A 20783-nucleotide genomic window follows, 5' to 3' on the forward strand; every position below is an offset into this window, starting at 1 on the left:
TTCTGTTATTCCGAGGAAACAAACTCAACAGAGGTTAAGAAACTGGCCTAAGGTCTCAGACCGTGGGTGTTGGAGCTGGGATCTGGACCCAGGTTAGGGTGACTCCAAGAGCAGGCTTTTCACTGCTTCTATAAGGAACTTTGGAGGGCATCTAGTACTTTTTCATTATGCAGGATTTGAGCTCAGAGAGGTTAGGAGACTTGCTCAAGACCAGGCAGGTCCTAGTGGATCTGGGCTGGAACATGGGCCTCTTTCTGATTGATGGGAAGAAGCTTGCACACGGGCTCTGTTCCTGTTGCAGCCGCCCCTCCTTTCCTTGCTGTCTGCCTTTTTCCTGCGTGATTCTTCCTGGTCTGCATACTCTTTCCTGTACAGTTGTCCTTGTGATTTTCCTTCTTCCTGACCTTTTTTTTTTTTTTTTTTTTTTTTTTTTTTTTTTAAAAAGAACACTGTACCTTTCCTCTCTCTTTTTCAGTCTTCACCATTTCTGAAAACTGAGAGCAGATTCCTGTGTCCTTGATCCTCTCTCAGCCCAAAGCATGGCCCTTGTGCCCTCTCTTTTTGACTCCCATGGTTCTTAATGTCTGTCTCTCAGCATGCCCTCATAGCCTCTTCCCTGGGGTTCCTGTGTATATGTTAGTCTTCCCAGCTGTCAGTAGATTGTAAGACTTTTGGCATGCTCAGCTACATATGTGTTACTTCTTTGGATTCCCTTAAGTCCCATACCTTGCCCAGGGCAGAGTGGTAAACGGAAAGGGGAGTGAGGCTAGAGCTGAGAAATGTGTTTGAGACCTATCTCACCTCTCACTGGCCAGTTGACCGTGGGAACGCCTTAGCCAAGTCTTCTCATCTGAAGGGGCTGTGAAACTCGAATGTGGTTATAGATGTGAAAGCCCTTTTTAAGCCATAAAGTGTATATAAATGCAAGGTTTTATTGCGATGGCACAAGTGCTTCAGAAGTATTTTTGGGATAAATGATTAAAAAGCACATATTGTGGCTGGGCGAGGTGGCTCATGCCTATAATCTTAACAATTTGGAAGGCTGCGATGGGAGGATTGCTTGAGCCCAGGAGTGTGAGACCACCTTGGGTACCATAGTGGGAACCCTTTTCCAAAAACAACAACAACAAAAATTGCTGGGTGTGGTGGTGTGTGCCTGTTATCCCAGCTTCTTGGAAGGCTGAGGCAGGGGGTTCACTTGAACCCATGAGGTCAGGGCTGCAGTGAACCATGATCGTGCCACTGTATTCCAGCCTGGGTGACAGAGCGAGACTCCATCCCCCAACCCCCCACAAAAGCACATACTATGAAGACAAGCCATTCTCCCCACCACCCCATGTTTTGAGTGTCCATTTGTGCCACCAAGCCTTTGACCCTGGGGTAAGGATATGGATGGCTTCGCTAAATCTTATATTCATTGCTCTTTAGTCACATTTTGGATGTATTAGTGGTAATCAGTTTAAAAGAAGAAAAAGTTTTTTTTTAAAAAAGGAAAAGTAACAAAGTCTCTTGGTACAATGTGGCTTTTAGGAAGACACTTACTGACTTTAAGCAAAGTACTGTATTTTATCAGAAACTGTCTCTCACTGAATGCAGGCTCGTTGGGAGCAGTGCGAAGCACCGAACCATTGAGCTGGCATTGATTATTTAATCATCCCTAGTTTATTGTAAATGAAGCAGCACTTACGGTTCTGGGGTATTCCTGGAATTGCTGCTATAGTTAGAAGTGAGTTATTCTGTGTGGCAGGAGTGGCATATAGAAAAGCCATAATTCTGACTTCCTGACAGGAAAAATAGCAGATTTTGTATTTATATGATGTCGTCCTTTTGGCTGGAATCCATCAGCTTTACAGTATCTTGTGATGCTTTAATCAGAACTGTTATTCCATGTCTCGGCATGGCAGTGGGGTTCCGGTAGCAATAGATACAAGTCATTTTCCGTGGCTTTATGGGTGTGAAGCCACTGGCAGTTTCCCTGGCTTGTTGTGTAGGTTAGGCTGTTAGAAGGCTCCCTGTCCACATGCTGCTAGGATTTTCCTCTCACACTGTGGCAGTGGTGCCAGGGCAGAGCATTAGTAGTGGGCAGGAACACAGGAAAAGCTGGGGCACTGCAGTGATTTTTAAAATGACAGTTCTTTCAGTCTACGGAAGGGTGTTGGAGTAAGATCAGTCTCCTGGGTGATTGTTAGACTATGAAAAGTACTAAAAAACCAGAGAAGACAGTGGTGTTGGTGATGGGAACAGTTCAGAGCAGTTTTTCCCCGCTGTGGAAAGAGCAGGGTCCTTGGAATCAGGAGTCACGTGTTTGGCTCCTGGCACTCTCGCTGATTAGCCTAAAACCTCTCATGCTTTTTATGAGAATTAAGTGTAAGTGCCTAACTCCAGGCACAAGATATTGAAATGCTTAGTAGCTACTGTTTTTTTTTTTTTTTTCTCCTTGACTGGAACTGTATATTTCATCAAGCTGTAATCAAGTTAACAAATTACGGTCAAAATATGAGTGCTTACTGCATGCTAAACTTTGTTAGGCACTTTATATGCATTAACTGATTTAACTCTTAATGGCCCAGTGAGATAAATGCTGTTTTTATCTCCCCACTTACACCAAGAACATTGAGGGTTAGGAATTAACTAACTTGCCTAAGATTACAACAGCTAGTCCGTGGAGATGCCAGAATTCAAACCCAGTTTGCAGTGACTCCAGCCCGTGCTCTTTACTGCTTTGCTGTGTCATCTGAGCTTTATGAAATGGGGCTTTGATTTGTAACTAGGCTTTTGCTCAGAATCCCTATTTAGACTTTGCTCTTCGAAGCAGATTCATAGCCCACTTTAGTCCTCTGCCATAAGACGATTTTGTATTGCATCAATACCTTTTTGGACACTTATACGTCTGTGGCCTCTTGCAAAAAGGGCATTGTAGGTACTTGATGAAGAGTTTTGGAAAGTTTTCTTTGTTTGTTTTTAAAAAGAGACAGCATCTTGCCATATTGCCCAGGCTGGACTCAAACTCCTGGGCTTAAGCAATCCTCCTGCCTCAACTTCTCATTTAACAGATCTTTTTAATCCTTGCACCAACCCTCTAGGCAGGATGTTTCCTCTTAGGCTAATGGGTAGGGAAACTGGCTCAGATGAAAATGACTTGCTCATGGTCACACTTACTAGTATAGAGTCAGTGGGAACCTACACACCTTGGATTACTGTGCTTTTTTTTCATTGCATAATGTTGCTTACTTTGTACTTCATCTTTCATTTACAGCTGTTGCTGGACATACTTCTTGATCACCTAATTTGTGCTGAGGATAAAGCACTAAAGACCAAAAAAAAAAAAAAAAAAAAAAAAAAAAATGCTGGTCCTCCTGTAGTTTTCATTGTTGTAATAGGTTTCCTCACCAAAGTTAAGACTGGTGCCTGCTGAAATAGTTTATTAAGGCTTAACATTTTTAGTCTTAAAATTTCCTAAGATATTAAGAACCTGATTTCAGGGCATTTTAAAATTCATATTTTTCTTTCGATTTCTCTGAGTTCGTACCTTAATTCATCAACATTTTATTTTCATTTTCTACTTCAGAAATCAAAAGGTTTGATTCCTTTAAGGCAAACACAAAGTAATTCATTGTAGGTGTGATGATTTCTTTAGTGAAAACAATGAGATATCCATAGTATTTTAATTCTTGTCATTGAGTTTCACCGTCAACCAGTCTGTTTTTGACTGTAAAAATCTGGCAGTGGCCCTTGGCCAAAGCGGTCTCATTCTGATGATCATACTTATGCACTTTAAAATAGTCTGTTTTTCTTTGTCCACTATCCAAAATGTATGTTCTTCCCTTGCACAGATACCAGTCTTTAAAAAGATGCCCTTGAAAATTGAAGAGAGTTCCAGTGTTTTCAGACAGATTTTTGGAATTTTGCATCTTGGAAAAACTTGTGACATTTTATCTATTGCAGTGAGGCTTTGTTCCAACCCACAGAATTGTGTTTTGTTTCTTTTATTTTTTCCCTCGTTGAGAAAGTATCAGATATACTTGTCTTTTTCATAAGACTGTGGGGTAAACTAAAGCAATTTGAGTAACCCACAACATTTCCCTGATTTTTTTTTTCATGTAAAGCAGCACCTACAAAATTGAGCTACAAAAGTAATCCTTTGTCATGAAAAGAAAGGTAGTTTCTTTCAAATCCTTGACAATTTTTTTTTTTTTTTTTTTTTTTTTTTTGAGGCGGAGTGTAGCTCTGTCGCCCAGGCTGGAGTGCAGTGGCCGGATCTCAGCTCACTGCAAGCTCCGCCTCCCGGGTTCACGCCATTCTCCGGCCTCAGCCTCCCGAGTAGCTGGGACTACAGGTGCCCGCCACCTCGCCTGGCTAGTTTTTTGTATTTTTTAGTAGAGACGGGGTTTCACTGTGTTAACCAGGATGGTCTCGATCTCTTGACCTCGTGATCCGCCCGTCTCGGCCTCCCAAAGTGCTGGGATTACAGGCTTGAGCCACCGCGCCCGGCCTCAAATCCTTGACAATTTTATAAATAAATTAGGGTGGAAGAATTCACTGCTATCATCAAAAACCTTCAGATTACTCATCCTGGTCCTTCCTGTTCTTAAAGCTTCTTTATAATTTGAGTTGGGAATTGAACCCAGTGAATCATGTTCTTTTTAAAGGGTATTTTGTGATTGCTCCTGGTGAATCTTTCTAGCATTGATGATTTTTCCTTTTGTATATTGCAGCAAGAAACTTGAATTTATTTCTTGGAATTATCCGAAGTGTTTATTAATATAAACTGATCTTGCTCCTTTTCTACCTGCTCTAAAAATAATCAGCTAGATCACATTGTCTGGTTTATTTTAGAAGAAATATTATTTGGATGAAGCCATTACACAAATGCTGTAGCGCAAACAACAACAACAAAAAAAAACCCACTTGTCATCCTGAATGAGGACAGTTGTCATTTCATATAAAGTGGATCAGCAGCCTTAGGTTTAAAGTGCTTAAAACAGTGCCTGCCATGTCTTCTAAGTGCTATGTGGGTGTTTTCTATTTTTATCACCAGAATGACAGTTTCCTGAGAGTAGCGACTTTGTCGTTATTGAATCGGCATTCAAAAGCATCATAGTTAATGCATATTGTCTAGAAATTCTGTTGCTACTCTTGTTTTCTCAAATAGTTTAATCTCTAGGCTAAGCAGCACAAATGTATACCATTTTACTGCCCTGTTCAATAATACTGGAGGTCAGTTTGAAGATTAGGTATAATGTGATTGCAATGTAGTATTACTTATAGAAGAGACAGAATGATTGGAAAACCAAACTCTCCTTGATTACTGGTTTTTGTAGAATTCTAGTTCTAGAAGAATCTTAGTGATTTTAGTTGGATCCTTGAATCTTACATGAGACTAAGAGAAGTTCATGACTCCTAAGTTGAAGTAACACATGGTCTGATGGTGCATATTAAAAAGCTTTGTAAGTTCTGGCCAGGTGCAGTGGCTCACGCCTGCAATCCCAGCACTTTGGGAGGCTGAGGCAGGTGGATCAAGAGATCGAAACCATCTTGGGCCAACGTGGTGAAACCCCATCTCTACTAAAAATACAAAAATTAGCTGGGTGTGGTGGTGCATGCCTGTAGTCCCAGCTAGTTGGGAGTCTGAGGCATGAGAATTGCTTGAACCTGGGAGGCAGAGGTTGCAGTGAGCCGAGATCATTCCACTGCACTCCAGCCTGGTAACAGAGTGAGACTCCGTCTCAAAAAAAAAAAAAGAACCGCAAACAACAACAACAAAACACCTTTGTAAGTTTTAAAAAGGTTTATGTGGTAGCCCTTCTGAGTGGAGCCTTGGCCTGGTGGAACTTACAGGTCTTTTCCTCTCCTCAAAGGCTCTGAGTTGTGACCCTTTCCTGGTTTGAGGCATGCTTTTCAGTACTCCCCTCTGGTCAGTTTTCTCTGATCCTCGGCAGCTGGTAACCGTGTGCTGTGGGGAAACCTGGGGTAGACAGGCTCCAGACATGCAGTTAGCAAGCACTGCCTATGGACTGGCTAGTGCTGTTGGGTACCCAAGTGTAAAAAGGAGTATTGTGAGGTTTTCCTGTTCGAGCAACTGGAGAGATGAGCGTAGCTCCTTTCTGCTACAGGACCTTTCCCCAACACATGCTGATCCTTTTGCCGAGACTGCTATCTCCCTGTTGGCTTCATGCCCCACCTCCCTGGACATCCATTGCATCTTAGCTCAATGTCCCTTCCCTCCTGAGCCCCAGACCAGATCACATTCCCTCTATTTTATGTTCTCTACTTTTTCTTCATAGCATTTTAGCTCTTTGTAATGACCTCTTTCATGTTAGTTTGATTCCATTCTTCCTACTGACTATAAGCTCCACGTCGGCAGGGACCGTATTGCTCTTGTCCTTTGAATTAGCTTAGTTTCTGCAGAGCTGTTTGAAAATACTTGTTGAAAGAGTAAATCTCTTAAGTGTAGCATCTGAAGTCTTGCTTCTGAGCAGAAGCAAGTCATTAGCATGTAGCTAGTTTCTAATTGCTGTTTTGAGGCAGGGCAGGGTGTTTATTCACGTGATTAAAACAATTGATTATGTTAATTTTTAAAAAACGTTCGTGTAATGATTTTAATCTTGTTAAAATTGGCCATACCAAAATAGCCAAATCAAAGTCATCACAATCAAATTCATACTTGTCTCCCCTGCCAGGCTTTCCATCATGACTTTTACTTAGTCTTACCCACTGCAGAAAGCCTTCCCTAGCCAGCCCTTGCCAGTGTTAGTCACCAGAGCTAACAGCATCCTGACACACTCACACTATCGATTTTAGGTTGCTTTTGTGTTTCCATTTGTGCTGTCTCCAACCTATTGTAAGGCCGTGTGGGGATGCTGGCCTGGTGGCCTCAGAGGTAACCCATCTCCCTCTCCCCCTTTGCTGCTGCCCTGTAATGCCTGGGACTGCGCTCTTCCTAAAACTGGATTCTGATAAAATGTGTTGAGCGGCCAGGCAGAAAACTGAGGTGATAATCACTGTTAATTTGAGAACAAATTTTGAAGCACCAAGGTTGGTGGCTTATTATTTGCAAAAATAATTTGATTCTACTGTTAAAGAATTTGTGAGAAGCAACAAGGAAAGCTGTTGAAATAATACAAAGCTCTGTGTGTGTGTAGACAAGGTTGGGGGAGGGTAATTCTAGAAGGAATGAGAAATTAAAGTGTGCGTTTTTGGATGTCCTAAACTATTGTTCACAGAATCAGGAGAGGGGTTGTTGATGGAAAAAGCACACAATCTTCATTTACATTGGACAGGACACTCCATCTCAGGAACCAGAAATCCCTGGCTTCCTTTCTCGATGAGGTGAAGTTAGTATCCTCTTTGACGTTTGCACCCTAAGATGTCTCTCTGTCCTCTTGATGTCCTAGGTCATTTTTTTGTTTTGTTTTTTTCCTTCTTCCTCCCAAATGCTTTTTCTTGCCTGCTTATGGTTTGGGCTGCTTCCTTAATGAAAATGCCCTCTTATTTTCAGATGCAATTACCTCTGCCACTGATTTATTAATTTTTGTCTTTAGCTCTTTTCTGAAGAAGCTTTGGAAAGTAGAGAAGAAAATCCAGTCTGCTTCTTGGGGAACACTGGACAGCTGAATAAATGCAGGTATGTAGATTTGCATATTTTTAAAAAAGGAAAATATCTGGCTTTAAAAAAACTAAACCATGTTCTTGAGGCTGTAGGGCTATTGGTGCTATTGCCTTTAATTTTTTAAAATTGATGTATTTATTCATTCCCAATGTTGAGTATGGTGGTTAAAAAAAAATCCCAACTACAAAAGTATAGGAGGTACAGAGTAAAAGTTAAACTTCCCTTATAATCTCTCCTAGATGTTCACCACTGTTAACAATTTATTGTATGTTCTTCCAGATTTTAATATGCATGTGCATAATCATATTATACATGTTGCGAATATGCATGATCATACTATCCGTATTATGCTTTTTTCACTTTGCAAAATGTCCTGTGCATCTTTCTGTGTTGATTCACATACAGCTTTATGTTATCCTTTTTGACAGCCACATAGTAGTCCTGCCTGTTTTGTTTAGTGAGTCCTCTCCTACTGGACATTGTCAGTTGGATTTTTTCCTATTTCAAAAAATGTCACATCTTTTAAGTATATAATTACATGATTTCCTTAGAGTTAAAGGGTTCAACACTGTCTTTGGATTCTTCCACTGTCACATCTATAAAGAATCTCAAGGACAAAGATTTATCTTACATTATGAAGCAGGCTTTTAGCTACTCTGTTTTCCATCACAGTTTTTCAATGTGGGATGGGGTTAGGGGTTTAGTGCCGGGTTTTCAAGTGGTCTTGCTTGTTGATCTGAATTTCAAGGTAAATTATGAACTTACTCTTTCAGGCTGGTTTCCAGAAGATTCTGGTCTTCAGATTTATTTGGAAATTTAAGAGTTAAAATTGAAAACCTCTCAGTTTGTAGCGTTGAGGCATATCTGGTTAATGTCCCTCTTTTTCAGAATCTCTCCTCACCAGGGGAGCTAATAGACCAAACAAATGAATTTGGTGAAGAGAACTGTGACTGCTGTCTGCCCTGTATGACTTTTTTTGTTTGGGGGAGCCTCCTTGGGTCATTCTGCAAGCACCCACTATGTGTAAGCCTCTGTGTTTCTTATGGATGTAGAGACAGATGACTCAGTTCTTATCTCAAAGAACTCACAGCATGTGCAAGTTAGAGAAAGACAGATAGGCATATGAGTAAGATGCTTAAATTTCCTGTGGTTAGTGCAGTGGGAAAAGTTTAGGAGCAAGAAGCGAGGGCCTTAGGGAACGTGATGGAGGTTCAGAGAAGGCTTCCTGCAGGAGGCAATATCTGAGCTGAATTCTAAAGAAAGTTTAAGTGTGCCATGCAAGGGATAAGGTAGAAAGATATTCCTGTAGAGGAATCAGTGTGAGTGAAGGCAGGAGGGTGAGAAGCAGCATTGGGTAGGGGAGGATACGGTAACAGTGACAGCCTTGTGGGTTTCAAGCATGAAGCAAGAAGCTCAGAGTGATAGAAGATAAGGCAAGGAAGGCTGGCCGGCCAGATGAAGGTGGCGGGGCTCTGTTTCAGAGTCTCAGAATTGCTCTGTAGATTAATGGGAAGCCCTTGGAGGGTCTGATATGTGTTACGGAGACATTAGGGGTTTGAGTGAAGGTTGACTTGGCAGACAGGAAGAAAGTAGTAGGAGTGTGGGGTCAGCGAATTAGTTTGTAGCCCATTGGTATCGGGCAAGAAGAAGAAAGAATGTGTAGGACTTTCCCTTGTTTCTTTCCTCCTTTCTGGCTTTGCCCAAGGCTAAGTTGCTGAGGTTGGTTGTTTGGCCCTAGTTGCCCTCCCTTTGGAGGGTGCTTCTGTGAATTATTTACTTGCAAGCTTCTCACCAGGGTTTTCTAATTGTTCCAAAGCAAGGCTTCCTCCTGCCCTGCTGCTGTGTCAAGGTCCTGCCGGTCCTCCTGGGGTGATAGGAACCGGGCTCCATTCATTAATTGTTATGGCCCTTCCAAGTGACTTACGAACATGAATTGGTCACCATTTTGTGTGCACTGTCTCAGGTGGGGATGTGAAGAGAGATAAGATATGGTTCATGCCCTCACCATGCTTGCTGTTTAGTGGGAGATGGACATGAAATTAAAACGCTGATTCTTGCCATAAGTCTGTTCAAAGCCTGCATGATTCCAGTAGAAATAGCAGCAGAATTGGTAATTAATAATCAGTCCTTTAACATCATTAGTTCCAGACCTGGGCGCAAACGGAGAAAATAAATTCAGGCCATGTCTAAAATTATTCTGATTTTTGAAAATATGGTCTGACCATATTTTCAAAAATACATAATTAATGAATTACAATTCATTAATTAGTATGCATAATTAATTATTTTCCATGGTTTCATCTCTTGTAAGATCTGACATGTTTGGTTTCCACGAAGGGAAGGGGCAGGGGAGAGGTACGTATGTATCCAACACCAAATGTTTCTGCTTTTTTACCTTCGGAACACTCCCTTTTGCCATAAGAACTTTTGCCATAAGAACTTTTAACGCATAGAGTGACCACATAGTCTTGTTTTCCGTCCACAACAGTATCTAAATATAAAAGAGGACTGCAATGCCATGGCTTTCTGTGCTAAAATGAGGAGCTCCAAGAAGACTGAGGTGAACCTGGAGGTCCCTGAGCCAGGGGTGGAAGTGATCTTCTATATGTCGGACAGGGAGCCCCTCCGGCTGGGCAGTGGAGAGTATACAGCAGAGGAACTGTGCATCAGGGCTGCACAGGCATGCCGTGAGTACTGGCAGCTGCCCAGGGCTGGGGGTTTCACCAACACACCGGTTCAGAAGAAGATCTGGGGGTCTCTGCCCATTGGAGCTCTGCTGAGCAGAAAGAGTTGTGGACTCTGGAGTCAGAGGTTCTTCCCTGCCTCCGCCACTGCCACTTGCACGTGACCTTAGGCCAGTGATTCTAATTCTGAGGGTTTCACTTTTCACTTTCTTCATCTGCGGAGTGGCTTCTTTCTGCTTTGTCACTAATGAACTGTAAGATACCAGGGAATGATGGTTGACTTCTGTGGATCCAGGCTTAATTCTCATTTCCCCACATCTGTACAATTGGAATAATATCAGCACTAGATGAGGTGCTACGTAAAGCACCTGGGACTAAGTCCCTGCTCAGCAAGTAGCATCTCTCAGTATCTGAATAATTATTCAAAAGTTCTCCTAAAAAGTTTGACCCCTCCTTCTGCTGCCATGACCTGCCCTCCTGTGCGTGGTGCTGAGTTGAAGTGAGAAGCTGAGTGTTGCTTTGTGGCTTAGTCAAGTTGCCAAGTTGCAAAAAGGACAACGAGGCTCTCAACAACACAAGCTATTTTTTCTCCTTTCAAGTGAGAGTTGTCTTTAAGTTAGCCTGTTGCCCTCAGAAGGTGGGAAACCAAAGTCCTTTTCATCCTTTGAACTTAAGGACATTGGCAGTTTTTGCTTGCCTAATTTTAAGGGACAGGTTAAATCGTAGAAATTAAAAGTTAAATCACAGATCTAATCCACTTGGATTGTGGTGATGGTTGTACAACTCAGTAAATACACTGGAATCTGTTGAATTGTACACTTAAAATGGAAGAATTTTATAATATGTAAATTATATGTCAAAGCTGTTTTAAAAAGGTTCGATCAACTCGTTTAATGATGATGAAGTAGCCAGTTGTGATGCCATACAGCCTGATCCCTGCTTTACTTCTCCCACCTTTAACTCTCGGAACAACTCTGAGGGGATAGCATGGTTATTTTAATAATTGCTTATCTTGTTAGTAGTACAGTTTGTTTAGAAAACCTACGTTCTTTCTGATATTTGTCTTTCTGCCGAAAATGCTTCACACACCAGAGTTTCAGTAAAAGGGGAGAGGCTCATGGTATAGGGAAGAGCATAGTAGGCTCTTACTAACTAAACCTGACACAGGATAAAATGGACTGAGGTACAGATTATTAGTGGGAAAAATCCAGTAATATTGTGAAGTTATTTTGACTAGCCAGCAGCATGTACAAATAACCATCTTTAGACAGCAGCTTTAAATGTATTTGTAATTATCAGAACACCTAGATGTAAATCAGTGGTTTCAAAGTATTTTTTTAAGACTTTGTTTCTTTTGTTTTCTCCCTTTCTCCTTGAGATTTGGTTTATAGTGTTTATTCTCTTCACCAAGCTTCTTGCCATCAGCATAGCAGGTATAAACCTCACTCAGTTTGTAAGCAACGGTCATTTTTGCAGAGTCATTGGGCTACCGTTAATGAGGGACCAAGGAGCTGCTGGGAAAGAGATGAGAGGAGAGAGCCTGTGAGTCTGAGGATAGGCACAGTCGCTGGGCCTCCTATAACTCTGGGCTCAGTATCAGCCAGTTTGGGGTGTTGGTTTCTAGCCTACCTTATAGAAAATGAGTGGTGTCTCTTCTGTAACTGGCTCAACAGAATATTGCAGAAGCTCATTAATTTCAGAAATACATACTGAATGCCACAGGTTCTCGTAGCTCTCACTGTTACTATAGAAAGTGATGTTTGAGGGCAGTATTGTTTTCTTTCCTGTTTTTCACCTCTGTGGGGTAAAGTTTTGTTCTTTTAGTTCTTATTGCTTCACCTCCTCAGTAGCTGTGTCTTAGTTTGATTCTCAGCTCTGCACTTTACTAGATGAGTAACCTTGAATCAGACTAAATCTCAGGAGACCACAGATTGTTCATCTGCAAAATGGTCAAAACAGTATTTACCTCATTAGATATCAGGAGGATTAAAGGGTAATACATTTTTTTTTAAATTTAAAATTTTAATATTTTTTAGAGATGGGGTCTTGCTCTGTCCCCTAGACTGGAGTGCAGTGGTTCCATCATAGCTCACTATAGCTGTGACCTCCTGGGCTCAAAAGGTCCTCTGGTCTTAGCCTTCTAAGCAACTACGACTACAGGCATGTGCCACTATGCCTGACTCATTTTTATTATTTATAGAGACGAGGTCTTGGTATGTTGCCCAGGTTAGTGTTAAACTCTTGACCTCAAGTGATCCTCCTGCTTTAGCCTCCCAAAGTTTTGGGATTACAGGTGTGAGCCACCACCCTCAGCCAAAAAAAGAATTTATTTGTTTGTTTGTTTGTTTGAGACAGAGTCTTTCTCTGTTACCCAGGAGTGCAGTGGCACGATCTTGGCTCACTGCTACCTCCACCTCCCAGGTTCAAGCGATTCTTCTGCCTCAGCCTCCCGAGTGGCTGGGATTACAGGTCCACACCACCACGCCCGGCTACAGGATTTCACCATGTTGGCCAGGCTATTCTCGAACTCCTGACTTCAAGTGATCTGCCCTCCTGGGCCTCCCACAATGCTGAGATTATAGGCGTGAGCCCCTGTGCCCGGCCAAGATAATAAATTTAGAGTCTGTTAGCCTGATGCCTGACACTTAGCCCTCGGTAAATGTTAGTATTATTGTTTTACTACTCAGCACTTTTATTATAAAGAGATATGTCTTTGATCTTTCTGTTTATGGGTAGTAATACTGTTAGAATCAGACCTGTGTTAGAATTACAGACAGTTTCATGAATAAAATAAGTTACACTTCAGATATGTAAGTGTTGGTGCACATTCAAATGTGGATATGTATAAAGACAGGCTGGGTTTCCAGCCCAGTCCACAAAAGCCACTTTAGGAAGGAAAACCTATAGCATATTTGAATTATTTGTCCCAATAATACTGAATCCAAAAGCCATTTGCCCATGTTCCCAAGGAAGACTTCCCTTTAAAGTTTATCTCCATATTCTTGGTTTATAAGAAAGACTAACTTCTGAAGGGTAACTGTTCACATTTCTTGAGAAGCATGGATTGAGGTGTTCAGGAGAGCGCTAGACAGCTGCCAAGGTGTCTGTAGCTTCTTAAATCAGTGTCTGCGTTGGAGAGAGTCCCGGCCTGGGTGGGCTGGGCCAGGGAGGGGCCCTGTCAGTGTCAGTCTCACTGCAGATGTCCGATTTGGGAAACAAATGTCTATTACCTCATATTCTCCCAGGTTTTTTGTCATTTAAGTTTACCTCATCTTAGTTTGAGGCCTGGCTGCTTATGAAAAAATACCAGTAATAGCTGATTATTGGCAGTCATTCTCCCCCCCAACCTGCCTATGTTACAGGTTCATAAAATTTTAATCATGGGCGTAGAGGTGAGTGACTTCATAATCTCCCTGGTCTTTCCCATCATTCTTGTGTTGACGGAGGCAGCTGGTGGAGTGGAGAGGCAGGGGAGCACTGTTGGGCCAGCTTTGTGAAGCCATATATCTTCTTGCTAGTTGGCTACTAAATAAAAAGTATTTGTGATGATCATACAGAGTACTTAAGAAGTATTTTTATTATTAATGGTAATAGATTCTAATCACTGACAAAAATCACTTTGGTTATTATTTATTCTAATATGCATTTTGCATACTACTGCCAGGAATTTGTTTGCATGTTTGATATATAATCACAGTGTGTTAGAATTGTTTAAATGCTTTCTGCAGGAAACAGATGGAAGATTTCCCCAACTCCCAGAGTGTTTCTGATTAGCAAAGTGCACATCAGGCACTTTGAACCTCTGTGAACCTCTCAGATAGGGGGTTTTTTAAAGCTGGATTTGATAAGACTCTGCCACAGATACCTGTAATGAAAAATATCATCAGAGTTTTATTTTTAAATGATCTAAATTTGGTTTGCCAGGAGCTACAGGGCATATTTCTGGGGAGTCATAGTTCTTGATGATTATGATCAAAACAGCCTGACCGAACCTGGTTGGAAATCTGTTTGCCCTGAGAGGATACGAGTGACCCAGATTCTTTGTGAATTCCTTATCTTTGAGAGAGTTCCTTATCTTTGCATACATTGGGTTTAGAAACAGATGGCCAAATGTATCTGCCTTAATTTTCTGATGTGGTTTTTTACTTTTCCTCAGGTATCTCTCCTCTTTGTCACAACCTCTTTGCCCTGTATGATGAGAACACCAAGCTCTGGTATGCTCCAAATCGCACCATCACCGTTGATGACAAGATGTCCCTCCGACTCCACTACCGGATGAGGTATGGGAAGTACTGACCTGGTACCTGCCTGGCTCCCTCTGCACTGAGGGACAGTGGTCAGCCTGGGGCCCTGAGTCACTTACCAAGAAGTATTGTAGTCATTTTTGTAATTTGTAACTTTTGTATTTGCTTGATATGAGAAAGGACTTCTTCAGTATTTGGAATACAATTCAAGATGAGTTTGATCACTTTCCTCTGCCACATTTTAGAAAAGAAATCTTGATAATGCAGAGGATATTTTGAATAGAATTAGTGTCCTGCAGCAGAGATTTTCAAATGGGTAATCATAGTTATGAATTTAATTTAGTGGATTCACAGTTATGAATTCAATTTAATTTAGTGAATTTAAGAAAAAGAAACAGGAGAGAATAGATAATATCAGCATATATACATAAGATATTTTTTAAACTTTTGAGATATGTTTTTTATATATATACACATATGTATGTATGTATTATATATAAAGGTCATGATATAAAATATTTTTCTTACTAAAAGTTGAAACTGAAAAGCTTGAGAAACATTGCCTGAAGTGTTAACTAGAAATTCTAGGTTGGTCTTGCTCCCTGGGAGTGGATGTTTTGACTACTCCTAGAGGATTTTTGGCTGTGGAGCTGTAATTTTTCTTCTGATGGGCACCTGCCTTTTCTCCCATATTTCAGACTTTGTGAAATGTCACAGTATATCCCAAGGTGACACAGTTAGTACTTGAATAGCTGCAGTCTCCTGAGTTTGTAAACAAATTTGCAGTAACTAGAATGGAAAATATGTTAGTTAGATACTTGCTGAGCAGAAGTTAACATGTGTGTTTAGCAGTGGAGATTATAAATAGGTGGATCCTTTTTGAAACACGGGTTAACTTACATAGGTATTAAATCAGTAGATTAGCTCAGATGCTAATAGAATGCAGGGATTTGCTAGAAAAACCCTCTGAAATCTCAGAGGCTCTTCACAGTATCATAGCTGTTATTTTTGGGAGAATTTGGTGGAGTTATCACCATTACAGAATGACTGGGATGTTTTTCTCAGTGGACACTGAACCAGATCTAATTTTTTTTTGATAATTATCCTAGAGCCGACTTTTTCCTGTTTTTTTCTATACTTAACCAAAGTCTCATCTGGAGAGGAAAGCTGTGTGCCGTGAAGATTTCAGGTCCTAGCTGAGCCTTCTGGCTATTGACTTTGCTTTTCCACATGTAATCTTGCTTTTTGTGGCCTGAGGATTGACTGTGTGATCAGCATGAAATGGGTTATTGCAGTTTGAAGTCTGCAGGGGATATGTCACTGGGTTCTAATTCTCTGCCTCTAGGTTTCTGCACTCAGCTCAGAGTCTAGAATGGTAACTTTTAGGACTTAGAAAAGACCTAAGTTACCTAATTCAACTCTCATTTTTTTTTCAGTGGAAAAACTAATATCCAGAAAAGGGAAGAGAGTTAACTCAAAAATTTACATCTAATGAATTGTCTTAGTAGCTTTACAATTCTCTGTGAGGCATTAGTCTTGTTGTCTGAATGCCTGCCTATTAAAGACTGTCTTTACTGTTCCCTCTTTCTGTTAGCTGCCTGGAAGTGCAGAGTTGCTTCACTTTTAGCACCTTGACTCTGTACCTGACATTGTGCTTCAACAGGATATTGCTTTGTTACCACAGGCTCTTTGAACTTGAAAAAAAAAAATACCACTCTAAGCTTAAACATTTGCCTGATGACAAACTACAAAAATTTTGAAACCTCATAATCTCACCACTAAAGGAGGTGTAAATGAAAATAAATGTTGGTGATTATTTCAGTGGAATACCAGCTCTACTTTGGGAAATATTCTTATTCAATTATCATTTTCTGTTTTTAGATATTGCTTTTGACAATTGTTGTTTTATAATGTATCTTAGCGTAAGACAACATTCTGTATTCCTTTTCAAAAAGTATTTTCTTACTTTTTTAAACAATTGAATTTCACTGTCCATCAAAAAATTTTGTAGAAGTGTGAAGAGAATTCTTTGTGTATAATATCTGCATATAAACTTAAAATAGGCAGTTATCTGTACATAATTTTCTCAAAAACTTGCAATGCATATCTCTGATTGATGTCTGTCTTCCTTCTTTGTTCCTCCACATCATTCTGAAAAATAATATAGGCAGGTATCATTCTATATTTATTAATGTCATTAAAATTTTTTTTCCATTGGCATGCTATAGTATCTGGAATTTTTGTGTACCAGGTTTGATGAACACCTTGATAATTAATTTTAAAAAGGTATGTGGAATGTCTGTCTTCAGTGTGTCTTTAAGCTTGGCCTTATGGGTGATAAGGAGGGTACTGATCCTGGTAGTCACAGATTTAAAGTTTTGTTAATATTTTTGACATCTTATTAAGGAGAAAGCTGTTGGCCTTATTTTAGACTCCCTAATCTTCTGTTTACCTTTAGCCTTTGTTCTAGTGGAAAAGCTACACATTATGTTTGGTCTCCTCAGCCTGGTGCTGTCTGAATATCTGACCTAAAGGGTTCCAAGCCAAAGAAAAGATAGTCCCACAGCGCTCTCAGCAGCCTGGAAGAATATCCTTGTTCAGACCAGATTGAAGATTGTGTTCTGCCCAGAGGGAGTTTGTTGGGCCCTCATCTCTACCAGGTCCAAGGACTCTCTCACAGAGACTCAGTAGGGTATGGAAGAAGAAGGCCGTGGCTCAGTCAGCTCAGGGAACATCTGCCTTTTTCCCCTCCTACCACCTCCCCTGGCAGTGGAGGGCGACCTGTCTCTCTCCTTGGGCACCTCGCTGGAGACTCTCATTTGTCCAAGGACAACTTATTCTTTAAGCACAATGCCTACAGCACACACTTGTTAGGGGCCCATAAAATGCCTAATTTCACTTAAAATCAGAAAACACAGGTGAGAAATATAACTTGTAATATTTCTTATGGAGGAAGGGAAAAGTGTTTAGGGCCTATGAAAGTCACAGTGTAGTCCTGCTTATGACACGTGCCCCATTGTGGGTTGCTGGATAGTTGCTGCTGGACCTGACCGATTGCTCCCAGAGACAGGAACTCACGGAGTGTGAGAAACATGCCTGAGAGCCCTCTGCATCCCGGTCCCTAACTCGGGGCCTGGCTTGTTTTAGGCTCTGCAAACATAGCACAGTGACAGATGTTGAAGTGTAGCAGCAGCTTTTCACAGGGAAAGAGGGAGTTGTATTTATTGCTTCTCTATGACATGGTTCTTTTCTCATTAGTTCATGTGCAAGTCAAGGGAAAGAGACCTAGGTACCAGCTGAGTCTATAGCCTGGAGATGGCCTGGGCTGGCTTGGCTCAGTCACTTCCCTTAGTCACTTCCACACATTCCAGAACTCATTGTGTTTTTCTTACAGGTGACAGAGGAAGTTATATATGGAGGGTAGGGTTAGACGCACCAACCCCCTGTGCAATTGATAATCCATATATAACTTTGACTCTCCAAAACATAGCTACTAATAATAGCCCACTGTTGACTGGAAGCCTTACCAATGACATAAACAGTTAACACACAAATAGACTAGTAACCTGTATATATTTTATGTATTCATAATGTACCTTTTTCTGAAATTTTTAAAAATATTTCTATGCCACTTAGTTTTTTTAAACTGTTGCAAATCTCCAAAAAAATTTTCAACATATTTATTGAAAAAAATTCTGTGTATGAGTGGACTTCTGTGGTTCAAACCCATGCTGTTCAACGGTCAACTGTAGTAGCTAAGAGAACAGGCTTTTGTAGTTTTAGGTCACCTGGCCTCTTGGACTCTCAGTTTTCCTCATCTGTAAAATGAATGAAACCTACCTTGTAGAGTTGCTGTGAGGATTAAATAGCATAATATATATATAAAGTGCTTGTTAACTCGTTTCATGATGCTTGTGGTAATGTTTGGGCAGCTCTCTTTTAAACCCTATTCATCATGTAAAACACACCATCAGTTTAATAGCAGCAATCTGGGAAGTAGGAAACACTGCCATGTATGCTGTATATCTTGATTGCGTGATGAAACTAAATTTCAGGAATGTTAAAATGTCAATCAAATTGGTCTTGGATTCGAGGTAGAATGGGCTTAGCAGTGCGACTGATAGTAAGCATGCAGGGAGCTGTGGCCAGCACGGAGTTCCAGTCAGCAGGTGTTTCCCTATTCTGGAAGCATAGTGAGAAATCAGAGGAGCTGTCTTTGTGATCTTCGGGAAGTCACTTTAGCTCCCCGAGTCATAGAAGAGGTGCTGACGGGACACTTCTCACACAGTGCTAGTAAGAAGGAAAGACATGGTGAGGGCTGCAAGGGGCAGGGTTGTCTGCCTGCTTCTCAGAACACTTTAGCCTCCAGCACTGACCACTGTTGGTGAGCCAGGATGCCCTGCCCACATCTGGGTCCCCTTTGCCACAATTGGCATTCATTTTCCTGCCTTCCAGGTTCTATTTCACCAATTGGCATGGAACCAACGACAATGAGCAGTCAGTGTGGCGTCATTCTCCAAAGAAGCAGAAAAATGGCTACGAGAAAAAAAAGGTTCCAGATGCAACCCCTCTCCTTGATGCCAGCTCACTGGAGTATCTGTTTGCTCAGGTAGGAAGTTTGGGCCCAGGAGAAGCTGGAGTTTGTGGGGTGGGAGAGGCATTGTAGAGCTCAGACCCCCTGGTGCAGCTGAACTTGGTGGTGCTAGGGTGCTTTATGGCCTGTTCTGGGTAAGTTCTTGCCACACCTGGAGTTGCCCCAAGTGAGGAGACAAAAGGCAGCATTTCAGCATTCCAAGAGGCTGGTTATCCAGCTTGTGGGCTTTCGGGCTTCCCTTCTTTCTTATTCCTTTCTTGTTCCCCACCTGCTACCATTTTATTTTTCATTCCTATTAATAGCCTTGTGTGCAGAGGTCAGAGGGAAGCTCTACTTGAAAGAAGATGTAATTCAACAGGGCTGAAGAAGGCACTTCTCAGCAGCCGTAGGAATGTTTGGGGAGGAAGGAGATGGCCACTCTGTCACTGGTGGTAGGGTAGAAAGATTACACGCTAGAAAAAAAACAGAAGAGAAGTTAGAATCACCTGAAATTACATTTACTCTGAGATTACTAAGATTTTTGGTAGTATGCTTCCTGATTTTAACACGCAGATTCAGATACTATGTAGATTTTGAAAATATTTTATGGTTTATTTTGTTTTATAAACTGCTTTTTTATTCATCTGTTTTTTTATTGTTTGTCCTTCAAATGTCAATTAAAATATTGATCTTCGTTGTTTTAATGACTTTGTAACAATTCATTTATTCAACAAATATTGACTGGATGTCTATGTACTGTTTGCCTCAGACACTTGTACCTGCTAAGGTGCTAGAGATGTTGGAGTGAACAAGACAGACATGGCCTCTGCATGCATCAGATGTACATCAAGTTAGAAAACAAGCAAATAAAATGATACATAGATAATACATAAGAAATTATGGAAAGTATTGTGAAGGCAGAAGCTTGTGATAGAGAATATGGAGAAGGGGGGTTGAATGGGAAGACCTAATTTAAATCATATGATCAGAGAAGGTCTCTCTAAGGAGGTAACATTTATAATGAATCCTGAAGAATAAAAAGGAATCTGCAATTCTAAGAGAGGGGTGAGGGAGTATTTCTTCCATTTAGGGTGTCTCAGCAGCAGCAGCACTACTGACCTTTTGGGCCGGATGATTCTTTGCTGTGATGGCCTGCCCTGTGCATTGTAGCGTATTTACCAGCACCCCTGCCCTCCACCCAGTAGATGCCAGTAGCACTCTCTCCTTAGCGTGATGACCAAAAGTGTCTTCAATATTGCCGAGTCTCCCATCAGCCTCAGTTGAAAAGATCTGATATAGAGGGAACAGAATGGGGGAAGGAACTGAGGGCCAGTAGAGCTGCGAGGAGAGGCCATGTGGCTGCAGACCAGAGGAGGGTGATGGGGAGCGAGGCTGGAGAGGCAGGTGGGGGCAGATCGCACACACAGAGCCTTGTAGGAGCTGGCAAGGGGTTATGCTTTAATCCTGAGTGTGTTGGGAAGCCATTTGGAAGCTTCATTTTATGTATGTTTCGAGTCAATGATGATTCTTGTTATATGTGGAAAGTAGATTGTGCTGGGTCTAAGAGTACGCTTCAAACATACAAGCTGAGAGTCTGCAGCAATGATCCTGGGAGAGAAAATGCTGGTTTGGCCTAGTGTAGCAACAGTGGCAGTGGAGAAAAATGAGTAGAT

General features: G+C 41.3%; 1 protein-coding gene across 2 annotated transcripts in view; it reads left to right on the plus strand.

Annotated features, from left to right (window-relative positions):
* The window catches only part of JAK1 (Janus kinase 1), a 237098-nt gene that overhangs the window by 178569 nt on the left and 37746 nt on the right, over window positions 1-20783 (plus strand). For both annotated transcript variants that reach the window (XM_038000953.2, XM_007978453.3), the window contains exons 2-5: window positions 7542-7624; window positions 10098-10296; window positions 14450-14573; window positions 18993-19146. In XM_038000953.2, coding sequence (XP_037856881.1) covers window positions 7619-7624; window positions 10098-10296; window positions 14450-14573; window positions 18993-19146 — 483 coding nt within the window. In that variant the 5' untranslated portion in view covers window positions 7542-7618. The remainder of the gene's footprint in view (window positions 1-7541; window positions 7625-10097; window positions 10297-14449; window positions 14574-18992; window positions 19147-20783) is intronic.

Source organism: Chlorocebus sabaeus, chromosome 20 (assembly GCF_047675955.1).
Source record: "Chlorocebus sabaeus isolate Y175 chromosome 20, mChlSab1.0.hap1, whole genome shotgun sequence".
Classification (NCBI taxonomy): domain Eukaryota; kingdom Metazoa; phylum Chordata; class Mammalia; order Primates; family Cercopithecidae; genus Chlorocebus; species Chlorocebus sabaeus.